The sequence below is a fragment of the Coregonus lavaretus genome (genome assembly GCF_964263955.1).
Source record: "Coregonus lavaretus genome assembly, chromosome: 6".
Taxonomy (NCBI): domain Eukaryota; kingdom Metazoa; phylum Chordata; class Actinopteri; order Salmoniformes; family Salmonidae; genus Coregonus; species Coregonus lavaretus.
Window position 1 is genome coordinate 24,267,368 of NC_139993.1, and position 15,522 is coordinate 24,282,889.

The 15,522-nt window shown below is 41.3% G+C and overlaps 1 protein-coding gene and 1 pseudogene across 2 annotated transcripts; one reads left to right on the plus strand and one right to left on the minus strand.

Annotated features, from left to right (window-relative positions):
• Positions 1 to 211: 211 nt before the first annotated feature.
• LOC311130809 (NADH dehydrogenase [ubiquinone] 1 beta subcomplex subunit 5, mitochondrial-like) lies at positions 212 to 9,522 on the minus strand (annotated as a pseudogene). The gene is made up of 6 exons: positions 9,415 to 9,522; positions 2,325 to 2,410; positions 2,133 to 2,192; positions 1,904 to 1,962; positions 1,584 to 1,690; positions 212 to 332 (listed from the first exon to the last, which is right to left on the minus strand). The product of its transcript is annotated as an NADH dehydrogenase [ubiquinone] 1 beta subcomplex subunit 5, mitochondrial-like (transcript).
• On the plus strand, positions 9,335 to 12,290 carry LOC311130808 (large ribosomal subunit protein uL29m-like). The gene is made up of 8 exons (XM_084163606.1): positions 9,335 to 9,631; positions 9,764 to 9,909; positions 10,087 to 10,235; positions 10,357 to 10,417; positions 10,516 to 10,612; positions 10,750 to 10,880; positions 11,203 to 11,298; positions 11,435 to 12,290. Exons 2-8 carry the CDS (start codon positions 9,779 to 9,781, stop codon positions 11,544 to 11,546), a joined length of 777 nt encoding a protein of 258 aa, XP_084019732.1. The 5' UTR covers positions 9,335 to 9,631; positions 9,764 to 9,778; the 3' UTR covers positions 11,547 to 12,290.
• The last annotated feature ends 3,232 nt before the right edge of the window (positions 12,291 to 15,522 follow it).

The window sequence follows — 15,522 nt, forward strand, 5'->3', positions numbered from 1 at the left end:
GTTTACTTTTGATACTTAAGTATATTTAAAACCACATACTTTTAGACTTTTACTTAAGTAGTATTTTACTGGGTGACTTTCACTTTTACTTGAGACATTTTCTATGAAGGTATCTTTACTTTTACTCAAGTATGGCAATTGAGTACTTTTTCCACCACTGCTGATCACTGACAGTTTAGACTGGGTACACTGGGTGGTTGGACTGGTTGGTTTAATTGTCAGGCGTTGATTTAATGCCGTAGTCGACCAGATTCTTGTCCAGTGTCTCAATCTTGAACCAGGGTCCATCTCCCTTCGTTCTCATCTGCGTACACACCTCTAGCTGTTGCAGTCTGCAGATACAAAAACATAGGATTTGTTGAAAATTAATGTGTACAGATTAAAGATTTATATTGTCGACATTGTCTGTTTACTTTCAAATGTTCCTTCTGTTTTGCTCACACAAAAAAGAAGGAATGCAAGTAAAGTTTGTATTTGTCATATGTACAGGATACACACGGTATACACCGTCCAATCAATCAAATGCATACATGCAGGTTCCTTCTCGACAATGCAACAATAATAAGAAATAATAAAACATAAGAATATGAACATAAAGTAAATGGCTCAGTAGAATAAACATTTGAGCATAAAGTATAATACTGAGAAGGCACAATTTATAGGCCAATACATGTGTTCTGGGGAGGGGGGGGGATTGTGGGGCAAGTGTTTAAATTGTGCAGTATTTAGCCATAATAATAATAATAATAATAATAATAATAATAATAATAATAATAATAATCTGGTAGCAGCAGTTGTGATGTGTGTGTAGCATTAATGTATATGTGTGTGTGTGTGTGGATGAGTGTATATCTGTGTGAGTGTGTGTGTGAGTGAGTGCATGTGTGCTAAGGTGCAGAGTGTCAGTGCAGGTGGTCAGTCCAGTTCAAGTGTTCAGCAGTCTGATGTCGACAGAAACTGTCTCTGCTGAGCCTGTTGGTATCAGACCTCATGCTCTGATCTACCCGACGGTAAGGGAGTGAACAGCTCGTGGCTGGGGTGTGTGGGGTCCTTGATGATGCTGCAGGCCTTCTTCAGGCACCGTTTCGAGTAGATATCCTGGATGGGTGGGAGCACAGTCTCAGTGATGTAGTGGGCTGTCTTTACCACCCGCTGGAGGGCCTTGCGGTCATGGACAGAGCAATTCCCATACCAGGATGTGATGCAACCGGTCAGGATGCTCTCAATGATGCAGCGGTAGTATTTGGAAAGGACTCGGGGTAGCATGCCGAATTTCTTCATCCACCTTAGAACGTAGAGACGCTGTTGTGGCCTCTTAACAAAAGTTGTGGTGTTGTTGGTCCAGGTCAAGTCGTCTGTGATGTGGACGGCGAGGAACTTAAAACTGCAGACTCTCTACTGCAGTCCTGTTGATGTGGACCGGGGCATGTTCCCTTCTCTGCTTCCTGAAGTCAACAATCAACTCCTTTGTTTTACTGACGTTGAGGGAGAGGTTGTTGTCCTGGCACCAGAACGCCAGTTCACGTACCTCCTCCCTATAGACTGACTTGTTGTTGGCACAATGTTCACTGTGTGACTCTCACCTCATCTCGCCCTTCTCAGACTCAATCTGAATCAGAGCCATCATTTTCTCATAGTCTTTCACTGGGGAGTCATAGAAGGTCCGTGAGATCCACCTCGTGATAGGATGCTGCAAATATAGGGACAACAATAGGACTCAAAATCTACTTTGCCCAAGTCTGATTGTAAGCAACCTCCAGAGGATCACCAATGTGAATAACTTTGTTTAGGGTTATAGATGATTGCCATTTAATTTTCTGATAAAATGATTAGTCACTTTTTCCAAATAAGACATGGATTGTGATAAGAGAAAACAACTGTGACAACAAAGGGCTCATAGTACCTTGTAATACTCCCAATGCTCAGGCTAGTCCTCAGGAATCTCAGCCAGCTCAGCCTCACCTTAAAAAACAGAATCATATATTCAGTTTAATTTCTCATTTACCATGTTTCTCCAAAAACATGGATCAAAAGTGCCAGCGCTTGTATTGGAGTGCTGTCATTGTAATCCCTGTCACATATTGAAATTTGAACATTTCTGTACATCAATGGAAATATCTACACACACTTACCGACAAACACATTCACAGATGTCATAAAGACCGCAACTGGGTAAGCAGGATGTAGAATTTCTAGAAAGAAAAGTGGGGGTTGAATAAGATAGTAAACTCTGTGGTTCAGTGCTGGGGACAGTTGTCCCTAAACCAAACAATATAGTTTATTTTGCAGTAGGCTAGTTCTAGTCTGAATAACTAGCTCCTTACTAATAATTGCAGAAACCTCCTGTCATAGAAGCCAGTGGACTTGATGACAAACATCTGCTTCCCATGGCTTACCCAGTGGACTGCCACTGCAAAGCAAAGTTTTCAGGGATGTTAGGCATTGCAACACATTATTTATGTGGGAATAATAAGTGCATCACTGTATTGTTGCACAAAATCAGGTACAAGTAACTGCCAAAATAAAGGAAACACCAACATAAAGTGTCTTAATGGGCTGTTGGGCCACCATGAGCCTTGGCATAGATTCTACAAGTGTCTGGAACTCTATTGGAGCATTATTTATGTGGGAATAATAAGTGCATCACTGTATTGTTGCACAAAATCAGGTACAAGTAACTGCCAAAATAAAGGAAACACCAACATAAAGTGTCTTAATGGGCTGTTGGGCCACCATGTACCTTGGCATAGATTCTACAAGTGTCTGGAACTCTATTGGAGCAAAATTACACCATTCTTCCACGAGATGTTCCATAATTTGGTGTTTTGTTGATGGTGGTGGAAAACACTGTCTCAGGCGCCGCTCCAGAATATCCCATAAGTGTTCAACTGGGTTGAGATCTGGTGACTGAGAGGCCATGGTAGACATCGTTTTCATGCTCATTAAACCATTCAGTGACCACTCGTGCCCTGTGGATGGGGGCATTGACATCCTATGGGGGCATAGCCATGGTAGCCAAAATAATGGCCTGCCCAGCATTTTATACATGACCCTCAGTTTGATGGAATGTTAATTGCGTAATTAACTAAGGAACCACACCTGTATGGAAGCACCTGCTTTCAATATACTTTGTATCCATCATTTACTCAAGTGTTTCCATTATTTTAGCAGTTACCTGTACTTTGGAACGGTAGCTTGCTAGCTACCATTTAGCCCATTCATATAGACGCTAACTACCTTTAGCGCCTATTGATGATAGTATCTTCTGGCCGGGGGAGTTTAGTTAAATGCCCTGATGCTTGTTATAAACATTAACATGCATCGCTTGCGGTACGGTTTTGGAAACATAAGGAACGTATCTTTAATATCAGCTAGAAATAATTTTCAAAAAACAAAAAGGTTAAATTACTACACACCTTTATAGGGTTAGGGTTAGTGTTCCCACATGGCCATCTCTCCATGTTACAGCATGTGTTTACAGAAGACAGACGGAAGACAGAGGGACCACCTGTGCTAATAAGCTATCTAGCACACTCCGAACACCTGTGTGTAACTGAAGAAGAGCTGGGTAGAGCTAGTGTGTTTATGGCTGAGGGGAGAGATGGAGGAAGTGGATGCTGAGTTTGAATCAAGCAGCACGTTGAGCACAGTTGGTGAAGATGAATGTCCTGAATGGACAACAGTAGTGTCGAAAAATGGAACAAAAAGGAAATTGTCTAAAATTGGAGTGGAGGATATGTGTATGAATAATAATGAATCGTTTCTTGTTGGGATGCGTTTGTTGAGTAAGGATGCATGTGGGAGACCCGTTTGAGGTGTCAAATTTTGAAGCATGCGCTGGGAGTCTATCAGAGTGACCAGGAGTGGTCTAATTTTGATTCATTGTATTTCTGAAGAACAGAGGAAGATTGCAGAGGGCCTGAAAAGAATCCGGACAACAGAAGTATCGTGCTTTGAACTTTGGAGCAGATCACCCATCAAAGTAGTCATCTCAGGGGTGGTGCCCAGCATCTGACCCGCTGGGTGAATGGAGAATAAAAAGAAAGTCTGTCGGTCCTGTTGTTTTTTTATACCTACGCATGTGAAGCTTGGTTATGTAAGATACGCTGTAAGAGCTTTTGTCCCCAAACCACTGCAGGATAAAATGTTTAAAGGATTTGGCCATGTTTCAAGTGTGTGCAGACGGACGCCTGTGTTGCAATTGTGGTGGGGATCATGATCCTGAGTTCCTGGAGTGCCCTGTAAGGGTGAAGGAGATTGAAGTGGCAAAGGTTAGAGTGGTCAATCAAATCTCCTATGCAGAGGCGATCAAAAGAGTTGAGAAAACAAGTGAAGCTAGTGAAGATTTGATAGTGGATGCACCACAGCCTTAAATGTTTTCTGCCAGTCAAAAGATACCCGGTGTGTTAAAAAGGTGGATTGTTTGGGGTTCATTGCCACAGTGATAAACTGTATGGCTGAAGTCTCAAAGAAGTCAAAGAAACTTGACATTATTGTGGCTGTGGCAGAAAAGTTTTTGGGATTTAAGGATTTTGCATCTGAAGACTTGCAGGGGGGAACTGGCGCTGGGAGACGGCCCGCCCTCCCAGGCTCCCCTTGAGCCTGTGTAGGGATGAGATCTGTTAGACTTTTAACAGAAATGTTGTATGATTTAGTTTATTTATGAAAAAAAAAAAGTTGTTTGGTAGTTTATTCCGTTTTTGGGGAATACTGTTTCCATCTCGCACAGTAGGTGGCTGGATGCACACTAAATTGTGTGAATGGCACTATACCATAGAAGAAGTGGTAGTAATGGAAGAAGGCCGCCAGAAAGGTTGGTGGGAAGATGGTGGTAGGGCGGTAAGTGGTTAAGAGCGTTGTGCCAGTAACCGAAAGGTCGCTGGTTCTAATCCCCGAGCCGACTACGTGAAAAATCTGTCGATGTGCCCTTGAGCAAGGCACTTAACCCTAATTGCTCATGTAAGTCGCTCTGGATAAGAGCGTCTGCTAAATGACTAAAATGTAAGATGTAAAAATAAGATAGCGGAAGTGGATGCTGAGTTCGAATCAAGCAACGCGTCGAGCAAATTTGGTGAAGACGAATGTTCTGAATGGACAACAGTAGTATCAAAACTGGAACAAAAATTAAATTGTCTAAAATTGGAGTGGAGGATACATGTGTGAATAATAATGAATCACTTCTTGTGGGATGCGTTTGTTGATTAAGGATGTATATGTGGGAAACCTGTTTGAGGTGTTGAAAATGGTGAAACATGCGCTTGGAAAAGTGGAGTCTGTCAGAGTGACCAGGAGTGGTCTTATTTTGATTCATTGTATTTCTGAAGAACAGAGGAAGATTACAGCGGGCCTCAAAAGAATCCGGACAACAGAAGTTTTGTGTTTTGAGCTTCGGAGTAGAGTACGCGTCAAAGGAGTCATCTCAAGGGTGACGATGGATGTTCATGTTGAATACCTGCAGAGAATTCCTGGTGTGGTTGGTGCCTGGCGTCTGACCCGCTGGGTGAATGGAGAAAAGAAGAAAGTATGTCGGTCCTGTTGTTTTTTGATAAAGAGCCAATACCTACGTATGTGAAGCTTGGTTATGTAAGAGCTTTCGTCCCCAAACCACTGCAGTGTAAGAATTGTAAAGGATTTGGCCATATTTCAAGTGTGTGCAGACTAACAAAGTATACGGAAGACCGGTGTGTAGAAGGACGACGGTGTTCCAATTGTGGTGGGGATCATGATCCTGAGTTCCTGGAGTGCCCTGTAAGGGTGAAGGAGATTGAAGTGGCAAAGGTTAGAGTGGTCAATCGAATCTCCTATGCAGAGGCGATTAAAAGAGTTGAGAAAACAAGTGAAGCTAGTGAAGATTTGATAGTGGATGCACCACAGCCTTAAATGTTTTCTGCCAGTCAAAAGATACCCGGTGTGTTAAAAAGGTGTATTTTGTTGTGTTCATTGCCACAGTTATAAACGGTACAGCACAAGTCTCAAAGAAGTCTAAGAAACTGGATATTATTGTGACTGCGGTAGAAAATTATTTGGGACTCAAGGATTTTACATCTGAAGACTTGCAAGGGGTACTTGCGCCGAAAGACCCGCACTCCCAGGTTCCCCTTCAGCCTGTGTAGGGTTCAGATCTGTTTTATTTTTGTAACAGAAAAGTTGTTTGATTTATTTATTTAATTTATGTATTGGTCGTTTTTTGGTAGTTTGTTACGTTTTTGGGGGAATCCTGTTTCCATCCCGCATAGTAGGTGGCAGGATGCACATTAAATTGTGTGATCGCCAATATAGCATAGAAGAACGCCGCCAGAAACGTGTTATCACTGGAAAATACTGTCCGCTGCAACTGTGATAAAGCCATATTTAGCATTTGTGAAATTATTTTGATGGAATATGAAAGTAAAGGGCTTTATGTTTTTAGAACTGTTAGAAATTGCGTAATTCAAATCTGGTATTGGAATAAGAATCAAGAGATCTTCAATCCAAGCTTAATTTATTATATGCAAAATGTATGTATGATAAGTATGAAGGTTCGTATATACGGGTCCGCTGAAATACCACGCAGGGCACTCAGAGAACTGATCCATTGTTACCGGTTCTTCCTCAAATACTCTGACAGAGAGAGAGTTCCCACCTCTCTGCTGGCCAATCAGAGTAGACGCTGAGCGTGGTTTAGACTTACTCAGCCAATCCGTTGGCGCACGGGTTGGTCCCAACCCCTCGGCGCTCCATTTGTTGCACACTGTTGCCAGGCATAAGTTTATCATAACAACCTGTGGAGTCAGCACCCAAAAGACACCATTCCACTGTACTACGTTCAAGGACGGTTCACAGATCACAAAGAAGCAGTGTTCGTATCTGTGAGAAATACAAGTCTTATCTCATCCTAGCCCCTAACGTTCCTCACATGAATCACAGCCTGTTATGTGAAACAATTTATATCAGTATAGTTCAAACCTATGCTCCTCATTAATGCATTCCTTCTAAGCTATTAATCACATACAGATCCAATTATGAGAAAACAAATCCCAACAGAACCATATCGCAATTGAGAATCGATTCACTTTTAGATGGAGTATATGGTGGCTGTTTTGGTTGGCAGAGCCAGTCTACCTCTGAAAAGAACATAAGGTCCTTGGACCTTAAAGCTGCAATATGTAACTTTTTGGGCAACCCGACCAAATTCACATAGAATTATGAGTTACATATTTGTCATTCTCATCGAAAGCAAGTCAATGAAGCGGGATATCTGTTCCATGTGCGCTATTTCTATTATACCCTAAGTTTTGTTTTTGCAACTTTTACTTTCAGTTTTGTACACCAGCTTCAAACAGCTGAAAATACAATATTTTTGGTTATTGGAAATGTTTCACACCGGTTTCGATGGTATAATGATTCTCTACACTGCTTGTTTTGTCACAAACTGAAATTAGGCGAACTATTAGAATTTTAGCAACCAGGAAATGGCAAGCAATTTCTGCAAATTGCACCTTTAAGGAGTAAGGTAACTTTAGGCTCCTTAAGAGTACATCTTGGGCTAGCAGTATCAATGTAACCTTTGTTTTTTGAAAATTATTTATTGCTGACATGAAAGATGAGGTCCTTTTGTTTCCAAACCTTACTTGAAGCAGGGTTGCCAGGTCCGATTAAACATTTCCAAACCAATGACCACGCAAAACCCGCTCAAAAGGACTGAAAACTAGCCCCCCCAAAATTTCACAGCAAGAGAGGAGTTGCCATATTTATACAATAAACCCTTTTTCCATAACCTTATTGACCCAATTAAGAAGCAAAATTCAGTTTTCCTCAAAATAATAATTATTGCGAGCTATGTCATGACGTAATAAAGGAATTTGAATATGTCGCAAGAGAAAAGATCATTCGCCCTTATTAAACTCGCCAAATCATTTCCCATCAATCAGCATTCAGGGCTCGAACCAGGTTTATAATTGTAAATAAATCCCCTTTGCGCATGTGCATAACTATAGATGAATCCGACAGGAGAGTTTGAGTCATGAAAGTTGGACAGAGGATCTCGAAATCTCTGGGCAAGAAACAATTGGACGAACATTTAAAAAATCTAATGTTAGGCAATTTTCTGGCAATTGTGCTGTTATTATGTGCCAGATGTTAAGACTACAAACCGTTATAAATGGCCCATTTGCGAGATTGACTTGTAATTTCAATAGGCATAGGCTACAGACTAAAATCTGGGTTTATGATTGTAATTTAACTTTGCCATGGTTTACTTACATAAAGGAAGGTAGCCTATAGCCCTTGATAGGCCTACATCTAATTTCAGATAGTCTACAGTAGCCTAGACAAGATGTAGGCAAGATTTAAACTGAACGATTTAGTAGTTAACTTAGTTCAAATTAACAGACGAATTTATTCAACATGAATAAGATGTGCTTGTGTTTCCCAATAGCCTGCTGGAATAGGCTACTGAGGATGGGGTCATAATTTCAATCACTGAATTAAATATTAATAATATGTATATGAACTGAATATGCTTGTCAACAACAGCCAGTGTTATTTTATTTTATTACCCTCAATCTAATGCGTTCTTACAACTGATAGGCAATTGCGATAGAGCTTTGATAATTTCCAATTTAATTAACTAAACATGTCCATTAATAATTGCATAAAAACATAAGCCTACAACAACAATACATTGAAGTTGGAGGCTATTTATTAAATTGGTTTGCCAGCTCCAGGTAGGCTACAGTGATATCATAATTTCAACATATTTATTGTATCAAATGGCAGCCTACAATGGCATATAAATTAATAGACTACTTGATGGCCAACAGAGGCAAATGTATCATTCTCCACATTTAATGTCAGTTTCATTGAGGACTTTTCCCCATAAAAAGAACCACGCGAGGAAGTTCCATAACTTCCATTTCAAATTTTCACTCGGGCAGCCTCAGAGACCCAAGAACTGATAATGCATAAAACACTTATAGGCTACCTGTCTTTATCAAAGCAAACCATGGCAAAGTTGAATTACAATCATAAACCCAGATTTTAGTCTGTAGCCTATGCCTATTGAAATGACAAGTCAATCTCGCAAATGGGCCATTTATAATTGTTTGTAGTCTTAACATTTGGCACATAATAACAGCACAGTTGCCAGAAAATTGCCCAACATGGAAAAGGGATTTATTGAATAAATATGGCAACTCCTCTCTTGCTGTAAAAACAAAAACAAAAAATGTCCTAGAAAAAAATAATCTGTCAAATGAGATTTGTATATTGTTATTTGCAGTGGCAAGAAACACTTGAAAGTAGGATGTCCAACTAGCAAATTTGTGACAGCAGGAAGCTAGCCAGCCACGGGACTAGGCACAAGGTCACAACAAGAAATGGCCACCACTAAGGAAGGAATTGTAGATATTCGGCAAGCGTTAAATTGTAATTTAACTTTAGCTGTGCGTACTGCAGTTCTGCTGAGCAAATTCACCGCAGAATTCCACGATTTAACCTGACTGCAAAAGCAGCGGCAGACCAAAGAACACTCATGCCCACCATCGCTACTGCGGCCAGGCAGACCGTTCTGTAATAGGTCCGTGACTACAGTGTGAAGCCAAAACAGCCATATTTGCGAAGGGAAAAAATATGCGAATAAGATTTTAACAAAGTAAAGATTTTATGTTAACATTTCATTTCTACTATGTTGATTTTTTTATTAACTTTTGTTCATGTATCAAATTACAAAAAGTGTTTCTAATGAGTTTTTGTTTTATTTATTCTGATGATGCATTCTGGGTAGGGAATTATAGCAAAGATGGCGGCGACCTCAGCAGGACGCGTTTTGACACTTTGCAGACAGTTTCAAAAAGCTTTTAGGATATCTACATCGTTAGCCGCCCAACAGTCTGCTCTCACTTTGACCAAATCTCAATCTTATCCTCATAGGTAAGAATCTAATGCAGAATATAACAGTAGTTCGTTAGCTACAGAACCCTAGTAACTAACCTTTCATAATCATGGCACTGAGAGAGAATGAAATGGCGACTGGCGAGGATGCTGCTGAATGGATTACCATTCATCATAATTCAGTACCTGAATCTGCTGTGTTCACCTCTTTGTTAGGTTAACGTATCCACTTTTGAGCTCAAATTGGCACTGTCATGTGGGCCTTGTTGGTCAGTTTCGGCCTCTGCATACTACCATCAGCAGAAGAGGACTTGAGGAGTTTTTCGACATACCTGAAAATTGGGGGGAGGCGACAGTGAAGTCAGGTAAGACTTTTTGCCAATATATCGACTGATCACCAAAGCAAATTTTTTTAATAATTCCCTCAGACTAAGGGACTGGTAAGTAGATGAGTGTAACATTGATTATTTTAATGATTAATTGTAGGAGCACCATGGACTGCCAAGCAACTAAGGTCGAAAAGTAATGAAGATTTACACAAGCTCTGGCAAGTAGTGAATGTTGACATTGAATGAAGACCACTGACCTCCAGAATGAATGTCCATAAACTAAATTGAGATAATCTTGTTTTCACTGTTATCACAGGTATGTGCTCCTGAAAGAGAAGAACATGTTGCTTACCATTGAGCAGGAGTCCAAAAGGCAAAGAATTCAGATGCCAAGTCCAGAGCGCCTAAAGAAGGTAAATATGACATAGGCCTATGTCTTCTGACCAGGTTCATTAATATTGAACATTTAGAGATATTCCTAGTAGAGCACAGTCATTTAGTGACCGTCTACTCCAGTCCACACAAATGGAGACCACCCTTATATCCTCAGATTGAAAGGTCCATGAAGAGACTGGACACAGTGGTGAAGGAGAGAGAAGACGCCCTCCGCCTGCTCCAGACAGGCCAGGAGAGAGCAAGACCTGGGGCCTGGAGAAAGGACATCTTTGGACGGGTCTACTGGTACGGAGCTTCCATACACAATACACCACTATGATACATAGACCAAAGTATCTCCTTCCACAATAACCAAATGTTGCTTTTACTTTACTGGCCTTGTTTCCCATTCAATTTTCAAGCATACTGTACAAAATGTAGCATGTTAGCATGGCCTAGATTGAGTGAAGTGTTGTTGAATCGTCTTTGGAAAACTATCGGGGGAGAGGAATTACCTGCTCGAAGCAAACAAAGGCAGTTTCCCTAAAATATTCAGCGTTACTTTACATGTGTCAAATGGTAAGATTGTATGTCATTGCTAACTCTGCGATCATAAATGTTTTTCTAGGTACCGGTTTAGAGAGCATGCCCTTCCCTGGTACATGAACAATAGATACAAACGCAAACGTTTCTACACACCCTTATTTGTCACCCCCCATATGAGGTAAGGAACATCGTTCATGCATTAATTTATAACCGTACAATATCAGTACCTCCAAGCTGAGAATCATGTCACATCACCTTTACAAAAACAAATGCAATCATCTGTTGTCACAAGTAGTCTTCTTTCTTTTTTCCAGGCTTCGTCTAGAGAAACACCTCCGTGCTAAGACCAGAATGCAGAACAAAGAGAGAGAAAAACAAGCCGCACTCCAGGAGAAGTTCCCCCAAATGAAGGCCCAGTCATCATGAGACCTTCATTGACCAAGAAACATCATTCTCCCTCCTGCAATTCACACTGGAGCATGTGTCTGTATCTAAATGAATTTACCCTGTTTTTTGCATAAATATGTGTCATCAGCTTTTATTTAATGTACTTTTTCATGTTGGTAAACTGTGGCATTTGTATGTCTTCCTCTGTATCATGATGCCTTGACATTGATTATATGGTTATTCTTATTAAAGTGATATACAGACACTGTTTGTGGCATATTTTAAACCACAGAATTCCAAATATGTCCTTGAACATAACTAAAATTGTTCAAGTCGAAAGATTGCTCCAACAATAAATTGTGGGTAAATAAATATTCTAATATTAATCAATCTAACTTTTGAAATGCTGTAAGCCCTTACCAGCCATTGGCACTGCAGGTATTCTGAACATTGTCTATGGTGAACAGGATCTTTTTCATAACTTTTTGACCGCTCAGACAAGTGTGACACAAACTAATTAAGAAAGTGAACATTGTCTAACATCAAAGTTTGAGTTGTACAGCTTCAACACTTACCTACATTACGCCAAGACAGATCTTGAACTTCCATTCCATGAATGGTCAATGGTGAAACCCCTATAAGCCAGTGATATAGAAATGTATTAGAATAGGTTTGCTTTGGACTTCTTATGAAAATAATTTAATGTATAAAATGTATTTGACAGGGACAAATAACCAGCTGGCTTTGTGATGTCACAATGATGTAATAAAAACAGACAGTTAGATATGTGTGTAGCACGGTAGCCCATTTGATCTGGAAATAATGACCACTACTGATGAAAAAGGAAAACGATAAGGTATGGAATAATGTATTTGAATGCTATTATTCATATAGCTGTTATATCTATAGCATTGCAGCGTCTTTTGAAGGAGATAGGCAAGGGATAATTTTGCTTTGGTTAATATTTCAAGTGAAAGAAAACATGACCATGCAAACTGAAAAGTGGGCCAAATGCATATTGGTCAAATCTACAATTTCTAAATTTGGAGTTGGGCCTACTGAATTTTTTTTCATAAGGCTTTGATGGTAGGCTTCTGATTTGGGGTGAAGTATACATTTACATTTTAGTCATTAAGCAGACGCTCTTATCCAGAGCGACTTACAATTAGTGCATTCATCTTAAGATAGCTAGGTGAGACAACACATCACAAAAGTACATTTTTACTCAAAGTATTTATTAGCAAAGTCAGTGCCTTTTTTGGAGGGAGAGGAGGGTGTCAGGGGCGCCTTGAGAGTTATTTACTCTTCAAAGAGATAGGGTTTCAGACGTTTTTGGAAGATGGGCAGGGACTACTCTGTCCTGACTTTAGGGGGAAGCTTGTTCCACCATTGGGGTGCCAGGACAGAGAAGAGCTTTGACTGAGCTGACCAGGAGCTGCCCTCCCATGGGGGTGGGAGGACCAAGAGACCAGAGGTGGCGGAACAGCGTGCTGGGGTTGGGATGTGGGGTTGAGCATAGCCTGAAGGTAAGGAGGGGCAGTTCCCCTTGCTGCTCAGTAGGCAAGCACCAGGGTCTTGAAGATGATGCAAGCTTCGACTGGAAGCCAGTGGAGTGTGCGGAGGAGTGGGGTGACATGGGAGAACTTACCCACTTGACACACACTGGTTGAATCAACGTTGTTTCCATGTAATTTCAATGAAATTACATGGAACCAACGTGAAATAGACATTAAATTGACGACTGTGCCCAGTGTGTAGGAAGGTTGAACACCAGACGGGCTGCGACATTCTGGATAAGTTGCAGGGGTTTGATGGCACAAGCAGGGAGCCCAGCCAACAGAGAGTTGCAGTAGTCTAAACGGGAGATGACAAGTGCCTGGATTGGGACCTGTGCCGCTTCCTGTGTGAGGAAAGGTCGTACTCTACAGATGTTATAGAGCATGAACCTGCAAGAGCGAGTCACTGTTTTAATGTTTGCAGAGAACGACAGAGTGTTGTCCAGGGTCACGCCAAGGTTCTTTGCACTCTGGAAGGGGGACACCGTGTAGTTGTCAACCGTGATGGAGAGGTTTTGGAGCAGGCAGGCCTTACCCGGGAGGAAGAGCAGCTCCTTTATGTCGAGGTTGAGCTTGAGGTGGTGGGCCGACATCCACGCTGAGATGTCTCAGATGAAGAAGGGGGGAAGAAGAAGAGTAGTTGAGTGTCATTCGCATAGCATTGATAAGAGACCATGTGAGGATATGACAGAGCAGAGTGACTTGGTGTAAAGAGAAAAGAGGAGAGGGCCTAGAACCGAGCCCTGGGGGACACCAGTAGTGAGAGCATGTGGTGCTGACACAGATCCTCTCCACGCTACCTGGTAGGAACGACCTGCCAGGTAGGATGCAATTCAGGAGTGGAAGAGCCGGATCTGATGGTTCACGGTGTCGAAGGCAGTGGATAGATCTAGGAGGATGAGAACAGAGGAGAGAGAGTCAGCTTTGGCAGAGCAGAGAGCCTCTGTGAATAATAAGGTAGGCTTAAACTGTAATAAGATAGACCTTATAAATACCATAGCAGGAGACATGCATGTGCTTTGCAGACATACAGGGATCTAGACTGGTATTTGGGGCAAACATTGGGTTTTTAAATCCTGGTGAAAGCAGTTTGTATGTAAAAAGGGGCTCTATATTAGCCTGGTGGAACCAGCCTGATCGATACGTTCACCATTCTATTTCACTTCATGTATCAGTAAAACAGAATTGTGAACGCAGTGATCAGGCTGGTTCCAGTAGGCTAGCTCTAGGCTAAATCCATTGGAATTCAATCACTTTTTGACAGCATCTCTTTTGATTTATACAAAACTTTCCATATATGTTTGCCCATGGAAGAAGTGGTCAGATAGTGGCTTTTTGCCAAAACATTCAGGAAATAAAGGTGCTCAAAGTTGACCCATTTTGCATACCCCACCATACAATGAGACATCCATGTCTTCATCACTGGAAAAGATAAACGGTTGAGTTTGATATAATTTAAAATCTTACAAACAGGGTTTTATCATATATTTTATTACCTTTAACGTACAGTGCATTCGGAAAGTATTCAGACCCCTTCCCTTTTTCCACATTTTGCTATGTTACAGCCTTATTCTAAAATTGATTAAGTTAATTATTTTACCTCATTAATCTACACACAATACCCCATAATGACAAAGTGAAAACAAGTTTTTATACATTTTAGCAAATGTATAAAAGATAAAAAACAGAAATACCTTATTTACATAAGTATTCAGACCCTTGCTATGAGACTCGAAATTAAGCTCAGGTGCATTCTGTTTCCATTGATCATCCTTGAGATGTTTCTACAACTTGATTGGAGTCCACCTGTGGTAAATTCAATTGATTGGACATGATTTGGTAAGGCACACACTTGTCTATATAAGGTCCCACAGTCAGAGCAAAAACCAAGCAATGAGGTCGAAGGAATTGTCCATAGAGCTCAGAGACAGGATTGTGTCAAGGCACAGATCTGAAGAAGGGTACCAAAAAATGTCTGCAGCATTGAAGGTCCCCAAGAACACAGTGGCCTCCATCATTCTTAAATTGACGTTTGGAACCACAAAGACTCTTCCTAGAGCTGGCCGCCCGGACAAACTGAGCAATCGGGGGAGAAGGGCCTTGGTCAGGGAGGTGACCAAGAACCTGATGATCACTCTGACAGAGCTCCAGAGTGCCTGGCTTTGTGAAGATGGGAGAACCTTCCAGAAGGACAACCATCTCTGCAGCACTCCACCAATCAGGCCTTTATGGGAGAGTGGCCAGATGGAAGCCACTCCTCAGTAAACGGCACATGACAGCACGCTTGGAGTTTGCCAAGAGGCACCTAAAGACTCTCAGACCATGAGAAACAAGATTATCTGGTCTGATGAAACCCATATTGAATTATTTGGCTTGAATGCCAAGCATCACATCTGGAGGAAACCTGGCACCATCCCTACGGTGAAGCATGGTGGTGGCAGCATCATGCAGTGGGGATG

Excerpts from the sequence above, each read along its gene's own strand:
- LOC311130808 (XM_084163606.1), top strand. The coding sequence starts at position 9,779 with ATGGCGGCGACCTCAGCAGGACGCGTTTTGACACTTTGCAGACAGTTT. Across the intron at positions 10,613-10,749 it reads GTCCAGAGCGCCTAAAGAAG|ATTGAAAGGTCCATGAAGAG; the intron begins GTAAATATGACA and ends TTATATCCTCAG. Across the intron at positions 11,299-11,434 it reads TTTGTCACCCCCCATATGAG|GCTTCGTCTAGAGAAACACC; the intron begins GTAAGGAACATC and ends TCTTTTTTCCAG.